The 14,734-nt window shown below is 34.6% G+C and overlaps 1 protein-coding gene across 2 annotated transcripts in view; it reads right to left on the bottom strand.

Moving 5' to 3' along the window:
- The window catches only part of ARHGAP5 (Rho GTPase activating protein 5), an 86,063-nt gene extending 80,421 nt beyond the window's left edge, over positions 1 to 5,642 (bottom strand). For both annotated transcript variants that reach the window (XM_044665063.1, XM_044665064.1), the window contains exon 1: positions 1,765 to 5,642. In XM_044665063.1, coding sequence (XP_044520998.1) covers positions 1,765 to 5,487 — 3,723 coding nt within the window. In that variant the 5' untranslated portion in view covers positions 5,488 to 5,642. The remainder of the gene's footprint in view (positions 1 to 1,764) is intronic.
- Between the last annotated feature and the right edge of the window lie 9,092 nt (positions 5,643 to 14,734).

Raw genomic sequence — 14,734 nt, 5'->3', positions numbered from 1 at the left:
GTCAAAATACAAGTGAGAAAAGAATTAAAGATGAAAGAAAAATGTAAATAATTGAAACATGAATAGCCTAACATTTATCTCCACAAATGTCCAATATCATTACATCTCAGAAAAAAAGTCTTTATCCACAGCCCTCATATGCCTTGTAAGCTAGGATTAAAAACAAACAAACCAAGGTAAAGGATATGAGAAAGATGAGAACATGGGGGTAAATTACTAAACTGAGAGTGTAGTTGTTTGGGAATGATAGGAGCTAATGGGCTAGATTGGTTAAATTATGGCTTAAATTGGGGTAAAGTGGTCAGACAGAGCATAGTGATGATGGTTGAGAATGAATAAAGTGACCTGAGCATTTTATAGGGGAGAAAAAAGTCAAGGTCAAATCAATTTTTCAAAAGAGAACTTGTTAATGCTCCGAATTTTAAGATAATTGCCATATATAAGGATATTTACCAAGTATTAGTATAAAGTTAAGAAAATAAAAACTGAAAATGGAAGAAAGATGTCATTTGTTTATAGGAATGTTCATATATACATCCCAAATATCTGCACTTTTAAATTAATCAGGTTTGATAAACAGCAGATAGTTTTGGCAAACATTTTTATTCAGATTTTAATACAACTGCTCAGACATTACCATCATAAGAATTTTTTTAGAGTTCATCAACTTAACAAATTCTTTAAGAACTCTTTTTCACTCTCTGTCCCTTGTGTAAATATTCTCTCAAGCCAAAAGAAAGTAGGACAAAACAAAAATAAAAACCAAATTATGGAAAATAAAATTTAATAAAATTCAAATTATGACCTCCAGTATTCATACCACATATTGTCAGGCTCCTAATGTTTACTACCACTGTATGAATCATCCTTTTGTACTAAATGTAGAATGTATAAAAAATCTTATAGGACTAAACATTTTTAACTTTTCAGGGGATCCACAGCATATCCTACATCTAACATACTGCCTGAAAAAAGGGGACAAGTAAAACTGAGACAAGTAAAAACAACTCCATGTGTATTAGCATTCTAAAATAATTATGGCAACAGGAAAGGATAAATTATGAGGTCACCAATCAGCATGCAACATTAAAAGGCCGTAGCCCCTACAGAAAGTTAAAGTTAAAAGGTATATCCACAAATTCCAGCTTCAAAATATATTTAAAGGTTCTATTCATTAACATAAATATCTAGCATAAAATCGAAATAAGTGAAAAATACAAAATTCAGTTCAGTAAACATATTGGTAATCAATGTGTAGAAAGCACTATATACTATGAGAGAGAAAGAGAGACAGAAGAGATATGTTCTCACTTGAGGCTAGCAAGAGAATTACCTAAACTGTCTCTTACTTGGAGCCCTAAAGATTTACTAAGGTAAAAAAAATTCTACCCACCTGGAATGTGAGGGGTGGCAGAGAGAGACAGAAAATCAAATCAAATTCCCATTCAAATAAAAGAAATAAACCACTATTAATTCCCATAAAGGGAATTAAATAATAACTCATCCAATTAAAACATTCAAGAGAATACAATTGTTCAAGTGTGGAAAGGATTGAAAAAAGTTGTTCACTAAACATCTGATACATAATAGTAAGACTTTGAATGAACACATGCCACACTATCAATAAATTGGGGTAATTTATCAAATCCAGTACCTTTTTAAAATTGCATACATTTATCTAAAATAAAAACTTGGACAACACAAAATCTTAAAACGTGGTTAAAAAAAAACAAAACAAAACCTTGAGTTTTTAAAGACACTTACCTTTTTATCTTCCTTTACTTTGTGTGTTTTCTTCTTCAATTTTTTATCATCCAATTCCTGATCTGAAGTAATAGCGGGATTATCAATGCCACCTTTCCAGGTTTCCACAGGAGAAAGGAGTGGATCTTCCTCACTTCCACGATGCCTTCCTTTTCTTTTTGTTTTAGAAGTGGTAAAAGCCTCATCATCACTTGCATCTGAATGTGTTCTCCTATAGTAAGATTTGGCTTTGCTGAATAACGTCTTTGACTTGTATTTATATTTTGAAGGCCTCCGTTCCCCATGACTTTTTGATGTTCTATCAGAAAATCCATTTTCCTCATCTCCCTGGGTATTATTTACAAATGAGTTTCTAATTTTAATAATACGATTCTGACTATCATCTGGGACAACATAGATCTCATCAGGATAACCTTTATGTTTAAAAATGGTGTCAATAGGTTCTGCGTAGTTATCTGAGGAATCCATATCTTCAGGATGTGCTAAAGGAACTCTAGAGGCTTGTTTTCTTGGATTTTTACCAATTCCAGCTTCAATTGTCTTTAAGAGGTTTGGATCCAATTTCTTTACATTTGTCTTGGGTACAACTGGTTTGGGTTTTATTGGAGGAGGCACTTTATGATTTCGTTCATGATCGTGACAATTTGGGGTACTATGAATTGGGTATTCATTTCCTTCCAAATCTAATCGATACTTGGATCGGTCACTAGGTGTTGGAAGCAACTGAACATCATCCCCAATTGGGCTATATGGTGGTGGTGCTTCAGTATCATCTTCTGAATCGATATAGCCAGTATAGGAAAAAGAACACTCTCTGGGAGATGGAAGAAAAACATCCTCATTATGATGTGTTGACTCTCTGGTATTATCAGACAAGTAGGAATTTTCTATCATATTTTTTTTCTCTAAAACATCACTAAAGAACAATGTAAAAACCTCAGTTTGCCGATGATATTGAGATAAAGAATACAGTGCTGTAAATTTAGCAGTGATCTCAGTTGCTATATGTTCTCCTTCAGTCATTAACTCTTTGATAGCTTCATTCTCAAAAAAATCTGCCTGGCTGTCAGTAACTGCCACCAACTGTACCGGAATAGTATCCTGAACTTCTGAAAGAAATGCTCGGAGCATTCCCATGGATGCTTTCCTTTTGGCAGAGTAAACTAATATATATCCATGGACCAGTTCATCTTTCCTTACCCCAATTGAAGAATGATAAGACAGTATCGTAATCTGTATTCGTCTTCTTTTTTCACCAATAATTTTATCAAGCATTAAAGAGTTACTTTGTCCAGCCTGAGCAGCACTACAAGCATGAGAGTCAAGAAATGGTGAAAGAATAAGATCCACACTAAATGGATCACCACACATGGCACACATGACAATTCTCAGGTCAGCTTCAGCTATATCTTTGTTGGTGGGAACAGGGCTTACAACATCTAAATTGCGTTTAACTGATTCCAATACTCCCCTTAGAGCTTGTTTTATTTGAGTTTCATTAAATTTACGAGGGTATGTACCAGTGGGTACATCTACAAAAGGGCACTGTAGTTTGTTTGCCAACTGTTGCCCTTGATGTCTGAGAATAGGTAAATTTTTGCTAACACTGTCCCTCTGATTAGCTAATATTAATGTAAATGGAAGATTGGCCATATATTTATCTCTCCTAATCTGTGATGCTTCGGTTCTTATTTTTCCAATGAAGTCCCCAATAAAATTAAGTGATTCAATAGAGTTAAATACACAGAAGCATCCATGTGGCTTAAAGGCAGCATTCCATAACTGACTAGAAAGATAAGGCAATTTGGAATCAACTGATCGAAGATCTAGTTCATATATTTTTCCATCTAAGGCATACTCATCATCAGTAGACTGTGTCCTTATCTCATTTGCTAATTCTTGTGCAAGGCCATCCTTTCCCAAAATGAAAAGATTAACTTTATCTATGTTGGCACTATCATGGTACAATCTTAATCGACTATGATCCAGTTGTAAAAGACTATTAGCAAGTAGTTGCTCTACTTTAATGTCCATGCAGTTCTGACCACTAAGACAGGTTTCTTTAGTGGGATGATAAACAAACCCTATATGCTTAAGCAGAAGGGACTCTCGATCAGGGGCAAGTTTCTGTAAAGCCTTATATCTGGGTTCTTCACTTAAAACTGTGTGAATTTCACTCATTTTATCTGAACTGGGTGTTGCATTAAGATCGAGATCATAAAAAAGTTCAGAATGTTCAAAAAGCATTTCCTGAAACTCTTCTTTGGCTTTTTCAACTATTTCTCGCTGATGCCTACTATATACCTCTTTGCTATCAGCCTCAGTGATATATTTAAAGGCTTCATCCTCCATTACAAAACACATAACTTCTTCCCAGGGTTGTCCAGGTGAAATAAACTGAATTTTTTCCAGAGTTTTCTTGAATTTTTCCTTCATTTCTACCCTCCTCTTTTCAGAAATTAGGTGCTGTACATGATTCTGGTAGACTTTTTCTGCTTCCAAAGTGCTAAGGAGATCAAATGGAATCCGTCTATCATTCACTTTGTCTATGTGGTCAGTTTCATCCCAAGGTGTTTTCTCCAGCACTACAAAACACAATGGGAATTCTGTTCGTGTCTCCATTAATTTTAGGGCTTCTGACCAGGTCAAGTGTTCAATCTCTTCAAGATTTGGTAGAAGAGTGTTAAAAGCTCTAGGTAGTGTATTGATGTATTCCTCTCTTCTTTTTCTTATATGTTCTTGCTTGAGTTGCTCTATGTGTTTTGAAAATGTATTTCTGGCCTTTCGTGTTCCCTCCAAGTTTATATATTCTTCATAATCAGGATGATTTTTTAATTTATTACTAACAGTTTTCCAAGTTGCATGATAATCTCTCACAGTTTGCACAAGTTTTTCAAATTTATCTGTTGCTGTGACAACAAGTTGTCTCTGTGTTTTATAAGCATCCAGATAGGGAATAATTTTAGGTTTGCCACGGGTTTTATCCAACATTTGTACCAGTGCAGTGAAACATGTCTCAACGTTGACATTAAAACGTGCTGAAGTTTCTACCACAATGAGATTCTTTTTGTTTGAAGCAAATGCCTGAACCTCTCGAAGATAATGATCTACACATTCATCACATTTAGTTGCTGCTATTAGTATAGGTTTTTTTGATTTTGACAACTGTATGTATAGATTATTCACAAACTTAAGTTGATCATCAAACTTCCTATTGCATCCCTGACTTACATCAATGCATAATAAAAACCCATCTACACTGAGTTTCCCTTCAGGCATTTGTTTCTGATCAAAGTCTTGCTCTAAGCCTAATTGATCAGTGCAAATGTACATCAGTTTTTCTGCTGACTGCAATTTGGATGCAGCTGCACGTTTTATATATGGTTGCAAATTCGTACTCCGATGAGGCAAGAAAGTCTGATCATCAATGAACTCAGTCTGTTCAATGACATGGATTTTGCATTCTATTCCATCTTCACCACTTTGTGTTACGTCACCCCAATACAAAAAGTGATCATTGTTGACTACTCTTCCTCCAAAGTCAATTGTACTAAGCACAGACGTATGCTCAGAGTAATATTCATCTGCTTTGGAACGCACAAATCTATTGCACAAACATGACTTTCCAACACCACAGTTACCTTTGTCCTTTTCAGTCCCAGATAATCCTACTACACTGATAGCATAGGATGGAGGACGAGGTTCTTTGTTTTTTGCCATCATGAGGCTCTTTTCATCCTTCTACGTTCGCCAAGGTAACCAGATGTATTTCTCATTCTGAAAGCATTCCACGAAAATACAGATCTTCAATTTCAGAACTATATTGTATTTTCCTCATTTCTGTGCAGAAAGCAGATCTTCATGATTATATGGATCATCTTCCTGAAGAAAAGAAAAAAAAGTCAATTCTTAAAAGTAATTTACAACATAAAATCTAAGTGCTCAAAACAAAGCAAATCCTCAATTCCGCTGCAACAGTATTATCTGACAAATTCTTTGCATTCTGTATGACAGGGAGCCTAATAAAAGAGAAGGGGCTCTCGACTTGGAAAATGAGTGTTCAAATCCTGGTTCAGCTACTTATGACCTTAATATGACCTTAAATCAGGATAACCAAGCAGTTACCACTTAATGTGCGGGTACTGTTGAGAAGAACTTTGATCTAGGTTTTAGAGGAAATACTGGCCCTTTTATTATAGAGTGCCAGTTTGATGAAGCTCTTTTACTTTAATATGACCTTACTTTTACATTAATATGACCTTAAATATATCCCAAACTCTCTGGGCTTCAATATTCTCATCTGTAAAATAGGTATATTGTCACATAAACTACTTCAGAAGTCTATATTAAAAATCAAATGAGAGGGAAGCTAGGTGGCTAAGTGGATAGAGAGCCATTCCTAGAGAGAAAAGGTCCTGGGTTAAAATCTAACTTCTGATACTTCCTAGCTGTGTGACCCTGGACAAGTCACTTAACCCTGACTGCCTAGCCCTTACCACTATTCTGCTTTGGAACTAATACACAGTTATTGATTCTAAGACAGAAGGCAAGGTGTGTTTTTTTTTAAGTCAAATGAGAAACTGTTTCTGAAATCACAGAATCTTATTGAAGAGTATTATTACTATCAGTTACTAAACTGGTGGCTCAAATAAGTTGATCTTAAAGAAAATTTAAAAATTGTACTCTCAAAAAACACGAAATTTTCTTGATGTTATTTGCATAAGCAAAAATAATATAAAATCCTGACTGCAAATTTCCTTGACCCTTATGATTTACAAGGTAATAGCCCCTCTTCTCCTATTTTTTTGCTTTCTTGTTTAAATAACTTAAATGATCATGAAAACCCCTTAATAGCCAATGTAAGACAAAAAATGCTGGGTCAGATGTCAGAAGACCTAGGTATGAATTTTGGTGTTTTTTTTTTCCTGCCACTTATTAGCTATGTAGCCTTGAGTAAGCCACTTCTTGGGCCTCAATTTTCTCATATGTAAAATTTTAAGACTAGATAAATCTAAGATCCCTTCCAGTTCTAAATCTACAATCCCATGACCAATTTGCCTATTAGTAAAAGAGCTTCATCAAACTGGCCAACTCTATAAAAACCTAGATCAAAGTTCTTCTCAACAGTACCTGCACATTAAGTGGCAACTGCTTGGTTATCCTGATTAAAAAAAATCATATTTGACAAAGCTATGAGATTAAGAAAAGAACTAGAAGATACCTAGTTCCATATCAATTAACATAAGACAAGAAGTATTATTGAATTTTTCTTTTCTTTTCTAAAGAAAGCATGTTATTTTATCAAGTCAATACTGGGAAATTTCATTTTCTAAAATTCTACAAAATATAATTGTTTAAATGGCAAATACAGTTACATTATACAAAAAGGGTTTATTTCTAGTAACATTCCACCTACCTAGTTATCAAACTTCTTGAAATCTCAACTACCTAGAAAACAACCAAAATTTTCAAGCCCAACATAAGTTGTTACAAAGTTCATATTCCCTAATCCACTCAAATTGAATAGCACAACTACAGCTTGCCTTACTTAGGGATTCTGGTTTAATAAACTTAGCTTTCCTAAGTGACAGTAGCATATTAGAAACAATTAAATGTGAGTAGGTTGCAAAAAGAACATATACTGATAAAAGTGAAAATTAACAGTTGGATAGCAAGGTGATATTAAAAGACATACAAATCAAAAGATTAGAAATTTAAAAGTGTGGATTCATTGTGTATATTGGAGAAAATAGCACCACTCATATACATAGGTGAATAGTCCCTGAGGATGTTATAGTACGGTATAATTCTATAAAAGATGCCTATTCAAATGAAGGGGAAATGTAGCTTGGATTTTGAAGAAATTATTTTAACTATTCCAATGTAAAACATCAGAAAAACAGAGGAAATAACTTTCAATTCATCTTAATGCAATTTTACTAACTATTTCTATACAACAGTTTTATAAAGGATCTGGGACAGTGGTTCCCAAACTTTTTTGGCCTACCGCCCCCTTTCCAGAAAAAATATTACTTAGCTCCCGGAAATTATTTTTTTTTATTTTAATAGCAATTAATAAAAAGATAAATGCACCCGTGGCCATCACCGCCCCCCTCCCTAGATCACTGCAACACCCACCAGGGGATGGCCACTTTGGGAATCACTGATCTGGGGGAAAAAATTTTACACTTATTAAGAACTAGAAAATGCAATTAATAGCAACAAAAGTTTTCTTTTCCCTCTTATGATTTAATAACAATGTTATTTTAAAAAGCAGACATCAAAGGCAACACTTTATCTTGTACTTCTAAAATACTGCACTAAAACAATGTTGTCCAAACAATGTTCCAAACATCCTTGATGTTCTATGTAATATAAATGGGGATCCTATGAAAAAATTACTAAGGTATTCATTTATTTTTCTTTAAAATGGTAAACATGAAATTAAATAGATATCAATGGTACTTATGTGCAGAAATTTTGGGGAGTATGGATAAGGCTTAATTACCTAAAATTTCCCAACTCCCCTTTTATGCTGAGATCAGTATTTATGTTGCAAGCCCAGAATGTTCTAAGGTAAAAATATTTTGGGTGATGTTATACCAATAAATATAAGAAACTATATACAAATATCCTAAATGTTTAAAGATGTCAGCTAAATATTATGCATAGGTAGTTATATGACAATTTGTCTTAATGTGGTATCTAAGAGTAGGTTGTTGATTTTTTTTAAGCTTCTCTCCTTATATTTAAATTTTCTCTTATATATTCTGGAGCCCAAAAAAGTCTCATATTGAATGAGACAGAAATTTAACAAATTAAAAGAATATCATGACAAAGTTCAACCACATTCAAAATAGTCGACAAAGATAACATTTAAAAATAATTAAACAGGGGGCAGCTGGGTAGCTCAGTGGAGTGAGAGTCAGGCCTGGAGACAGGAGGTCCTAGGTTCAAACCCGGCCTCAGCCACTTCCCAGCTGTGTGACCCTGGGCAAGTCACTTGACCCCCATTGCCCACCCTTACCAATCTTCCACCTATGAGACAATACACCGAAGTACAAGGGTTTAAAAAAAAAAGTTTAAAAAAAAATAATTAAACAGGTCAAGGTTAGTAATGCAAAATAATATTCTTATGTTCATTTGTTTTGGTTAAGGGAATAATTTTCAAAAAGGTTGAATACAACCTGAAATATAGCCTCAACTGAAAGTATCTTGGGACATCTTAATAATAACAGCTAGCATTATGTAATGCCTGCTACGTGCCAGGCACTGTGCTAAGTACTTTACAAATATCTCATTACTTTAAAATAGTCAATTTTTGCAATTTAAAATATGAAGTCAGGGAATTTATATTTCCAAAGCCTAAATAACAGAATATAAAGAGATGCAACTAAGAAGTTAAAGGTTCTCACCACTGACAAAATATTTTTATTTGCAAATCTTCAATTCAGAAGAACTCAGTAGACCCAAGTCCAAATCCAAACTTGGCTATATAGTGAAAATTTAACCAAATAAAATTATCTAGAATAAATCAAGGCTATGGTTTGATATATCTCCAGGTTGCTAATTCCAATGAAATATATCTATTATTACTTGACGTATAAGAGAAATAGTGAACATTTTACAGTTTATTTTAAAATGTTTACATATAGGTGAAAATTAAATAATTCAACATTAGACTATAAGAATAATACTGTTTTATATATATATATATATATACTTTCCTAATGAGACAATGAATTAAGGCTTGTACCACAATAATAGTCAGAAGATTGAAAGACTAGCTCAAATACTATTTCCAAAAAAACTATTATTCTGATAATCACCTCAGCTGGTAATGATTTTCTCCACCATTATGGATTTCCTAAAGAACTTTCTACTTTCCTCTAAGTATTGAATTATAAATTTAAAACCTAATAATGTGCCATACCCCACTACTAAACTCCCTAAGACAATCTAATCAAATTTTACCTAGCACAGTGCTCTGAGCACAACATATAATAAATATATGCAGAACTAAAGTGGCATCTCCTCCACCCCAAACCTAGGAATTTACCACTAAATCCTAGCCTTGAGATGAAATCACAAAACTGAAAAACAGAGATCCATTTCATATGTTTAAAGCTACCTTCTTGGGCCACTGGATGGCTCAGTGGATTGACAGCCAAGCAGAGAGGTCCTGGGTTCAAATCTGGCCTCAGACACTTCCCAGCTGTGTGACCCTGGGCAAGTCACTTCACCCCCTATTACCTAGCCCTTACCATTCTTTTGCCTTGGAAACAATACACAGTATTGATTCTAAGACAGAAGGTAAGGGTTTTAAAAAATTAGCATATTGCTTCACAGAATGGAATTTTGCCCTACTATGCAATGAATCTTATAGAAATGAGGAAGAAGGCAATTGGGTCAACAGATATGGTTTTAGCATGTCGTAAGAGATTCCATGTTTTAGGAAAAAGCCTTTATGATTAAAAAATGAACAATTAATAAAATATATTAAAGTCTCAAAAAATAAAGCTAACTTCTTAATTTTAAACACGTCAAAATCCACATAACTTATTAAAGTGTTTAGTTAAGACTAGAAAAATCACACTGCCCTCTGACTTTAGAATCAAATTTACTATCACTAAAAGAATATGTAATTGTTACATGTCCATTCGAATCTAATGGAATATTGAAAAAATGAGGAGCATCTTGACAAGCTTTAGAATGAGTTTCACTGATGTAAAACAAATGCTCCTACTCGAGATTTAAATTGTAATCTTTGTGATCTACTGCTTTTGAGACCTTACTCTGAAAAATCTTTCAAAAAAAGGCTTTCTACTGCAAACCCTTTCTACTGCAAAATAAGCATATTTTCTCTTATTGGTGGTGGAGGAAAAAAAGAAAAACAGCTCATTTCACAGAAATTATTCTCAACAAGGAATAAAGAAGTGAGAGGCATGTGGCATAGTGGATTGGGCACTAGACTTGGAATGAGGAAAATAGAAGTTCTAGTACTACCTCAGATGCTCACCAACAGTGTAACCCTGGGAAAATGACTTTACCTCTGTGCCTCAGTTTCCTCATCTATAAAATAAGAGCTAGACTCAAATGGTCTTTTGAGGACCATTATAATTCTGAATCTATGGCTTTGTGATCCTAAATATCTAAGAAACACCTATTATAGTTTAAGAGACAAGTCAAATTCATGTAGCAGGTATCAGAGAATAGAGGGATTTGGTAGGGATTTCAAGGAAGCTGGATACAGACTGAATCTTGGGCACTCAAGGTATATAGATAGGCAGAAGGGAGATGTAGTAAATTGCATTAGGAAAAGCCCAGAGACCAATAATGAGTTGTATGAAATATAGTAAAGAAAATCAACTGAATAGTTGGGAGGCAACTACGTGACATAGCGTACTGAGTACCAGACCTAGAGTCAGAAAGACACCAGACCTAGAGTCAGAAAAACAATCTCCCAAGTTCAATCTGGCCTCAAATAATTCCTAGTTGTACAATCATGGGCAAGTCACTTAACCCTGTTTGCCTCGGTTTCCTCCTCTATAAATAAGCTAGAGACACCTTTGCCAAGAAAACCCTAAAAGAGGTCATGAAGAGTTGGGCACAACTGAAACAATGAACAACAAGAAGAAAAAGATTCAACTTGAAGGATAAACCAATATTATAGACCCATAAAAGTCACACAGAAGAGCATGGAATGTAGAAGGCAAAAGATTCTTAAACAGAATGGCATGGTCAGAAAGTTGCTATCAGAAGGTTATGTTAGTCTTACAGGATATATGTTGAATAAATTGAAAAGAGAGAAACTAGATACAGGAAGGGAGAGCAGAAACTAGAACAGCAGTAAAGACAAAGTTAAAAGTAATAAAAATGATAATGACTGGCATTTGTCTAGCACATGACTATTTACAAATTGCGTGCTATGCTTTCTCATATGATCTTCACAAGAAATCTGTGACTTAATATAAGAATTATCCATACTTTAAAAATGAAGCAACAGAAGCTTGAGAGACAGTCACAGAACTAAATGGATGAATAGGGACAAAGATCCTTTGAATCCAGATTAAGGCTTACCTAGTGAAGGTGTTGGCCTGTGCTTTGGAACAAACTAAATATTTTAAAAAGTGAAATTAATGGAGGTCTAAGCTAGGAGGAAGCTAGGTATAGGTGGAGAGAAAGGGTTGGATTTGAGAAAGGCTGCAAGTTATGAAAAACTAGACTTGGCAATTAATAGGATATGAGAAGTGAAGAAGGTTGAGTCAGAAATAATTTACAGTTTCAAAACTAAGTGGGGCAGGGTAGACTAGTCTTAAAAGAAATGGAAAGTTTAGAGGTAAAGGGTTAAATGTAAGGAATTCCATTTAAGATATTAATGGAATATTTAGTTAAAGATGCCCAGAGAACTGTTGGTAATGTGAGATGAAAATTCCAGAGAGAGGTTAAAACTAGTTTTCTAGATCTAAAAGTTATTTGCAAAGAGAGAATAACTGAAGCTGTGAGTGTCAATAAAATTAGCCAGGGAGAAAATAGAGAGAAATAGGACCCAGGTCAGGACCTTGGTGGGCCTAAAGGACAGGAACAGGATAATGAGCAAAGGAGTCTGGGGAACTCTCAAAAGGTTAGCAAGAGTAGCCAAAAGAAGTCAAAGGAGACTAGTGTTCAGTAGAAGAGGATGGTCAACATTGTTAAAGGGTACAGAGGGTCAAGTACAATAAAAGTAGAGAAAATTCAAATTATTCTCTGTTTTTTTTCAAACCTTACCTTCCATCTTGGAATTAATACTATGTCTCGGTTCCATAGCAGAAAAGTAGTAAGGGCTAAGCAATGGTGGTTAAGTGACTGGCCCAGGATCACACAGCTAGAAGTGTCTGAGACCAAATTTGAACCTAGGACTTCCCAATAAACTATTCCCAACAGTATTAGTTAAACTGCCCACTGACACCTCTTCTATTGCCATCCTAAAGTCTCATGAAAATCTTTGTTGTAATTCAACTTTTCTGTTTATGCTTTATCTCCAAGTAGATTACAAGGTCCTAGAGAAAAGTATTCACAGATTACAGCACCTAAAATAGTACCATTCATGTACTAAGGACATAGATGAGAGATGATCAAGTATGTATTCCTTCAATTCAAAAATGAACTAATAAAAATTGAGCTAGAGAAAAGTTTAAACTTCCAAAAATATTTGTATGTATGCTGATGGTTAAGTTCATAAAATTTTAATTTATTGCATGGACTATTTTAAAATAAAAGATTTGAAAACTTGGTGGCTAACTACAAAAAGCATACTTGAATTTTAAAGATTACTGATCAACAAAATCACATTCTGAGTGAGGAAAAATATAAGCAGCTCCATAGTCCAAAACTCTTGTTTTACAAATAAGGAAACTGAGTCTCAGATTATAACTTGCCCACAATATTCAGCTGCAGAGCTAATATTCAAACTTGAACTTTGTCTCCAAAAACTTTCGATTGCACCACCTCAACTTTCCCATGTATTACATCCAAACCCCTAAGATACATGATAATCAGCATTGAACTGATTTAGATAACCAGTTTAGTATGTGGCAAATATGAATGGAATGATAAAAACCAATCTAAAAATTACAAATTACTTAAAACATCCAAAATATTGCAGACTTGATAATAGAAATGACTTATCCCTTATTTACCTGTGTTTCTATGGCTAGGTATAGACACATGCATATACATATAGTGTATGTATGGCATTAAGGAATGTCTAAATCAAAAATATCAATAAACTGGCCACCCAATGCTGAATTTTTTTCTCCTGAGGAACCCATGAAACAGATAAAAACTACAAAATAGACTTCAGTCCAATACTGTTCCCTTTCTTGACAAAATTACAAAAGCAAAATAGCAGAAAAGAGGGCAGAGGGTACCCACATTTCTCGAACCACCTATATACACATGTGTATATATACTTATGTATAAGATGTCTGTTTACATTTAATAACATATATATGTATGTATGCATCTGTCTGGGATTTTTTTACATTCCTCTTCCAGTATAAGGGAAAATTCCTGAGGATGCTGGCTATTTTGGGTTTTTGCCTTTGTATCTCTCCCCAACACCTAGCACAGAACCTTGAACAAAGCAGATGCTAAATACTGACTGGATGGAAAACCTCCAGATAGTTAAACAGATCCTTTTAGAAGAACTTATGAAAAGAAATGGACAAGAATCAGAGGCAACATGACCCAGTGGAAAGAATGCTAGATCTGAGGTCAAGTCCCAACTTTGACACATAGCAGCTAGCAGCTCATGTTGCAAAAGTGTGACAGGCCTGGAATCAGGAAGAACTGAGTTTGGATCTGAACTTAGATCCATACTAGCTATGTGAACCTGGGCAAGACACTTAACATCTATTTGTCTCAGTTTCCTCAACTGTAAAACAGGGAAAGTCTGACATCTCATAAGGTTATTATGAGGATCAAATGAGATATATTTTTTTAAATGCTTACCACAGTCCTGGCACACTATAGGTGCTATATAAATGTTTATTCCCTTTCCCCTCTTCTATCTATGTAACCTTGTTTTTTAAAGCCCTTACCTTCCATCTCAGAATCACTACTAAGAGTGGTAAAGACTATGCAATGGAGTTTAAGTGACTTGTCCAGGGTCTCACCGCCAGGAAGTATCTGAAGAACTCCTAGCCCTGGGACTGGCTCTCCATCCACTGAGTCATCTAGCTGCTCCCCCTACCTAATCTTCTCTTTTGTAAAATTTTTGAAGAGGTTGCACTAGATAACCTCTAAGGTCCCTTCCAGTTCTATTTCTATGAATATGATTAGAAGACAAATGAGTTTCCAGTTTTACTTCTATGAGAATGATTAGAAGACAAGGGTTTCGATCTCAATTAGTAGATGGAGTATCCAGATCCAAAGTAGCAAAGTAAAGTTACAAAATGCTTCTCCATTTTACCAAAGAATTCACCATTGT

The sequence above is a fragment of the Gracilinanus agilis genome, chromosome 2, assembly GCF_016433145.1.
Source record: "Gracilinanus agilis isolate LMUSP501 chromosome 2, AgileGrace, whole genome shotgun sequence".
In the NCBI taxonomy this organism is placed as follows: domain Eukaryota; kingdom Metazoa; phylum Chordata; class Mammalia; order Didelphimorphia; family Didelphidae; genus Gracilinanus; species Gracilinanus agilis.
The sequence above is the reverse complement of the archived record's forward strand: the minus strand, read 5'-3'. Positions and strand labels throughout refer to the sequence as shown.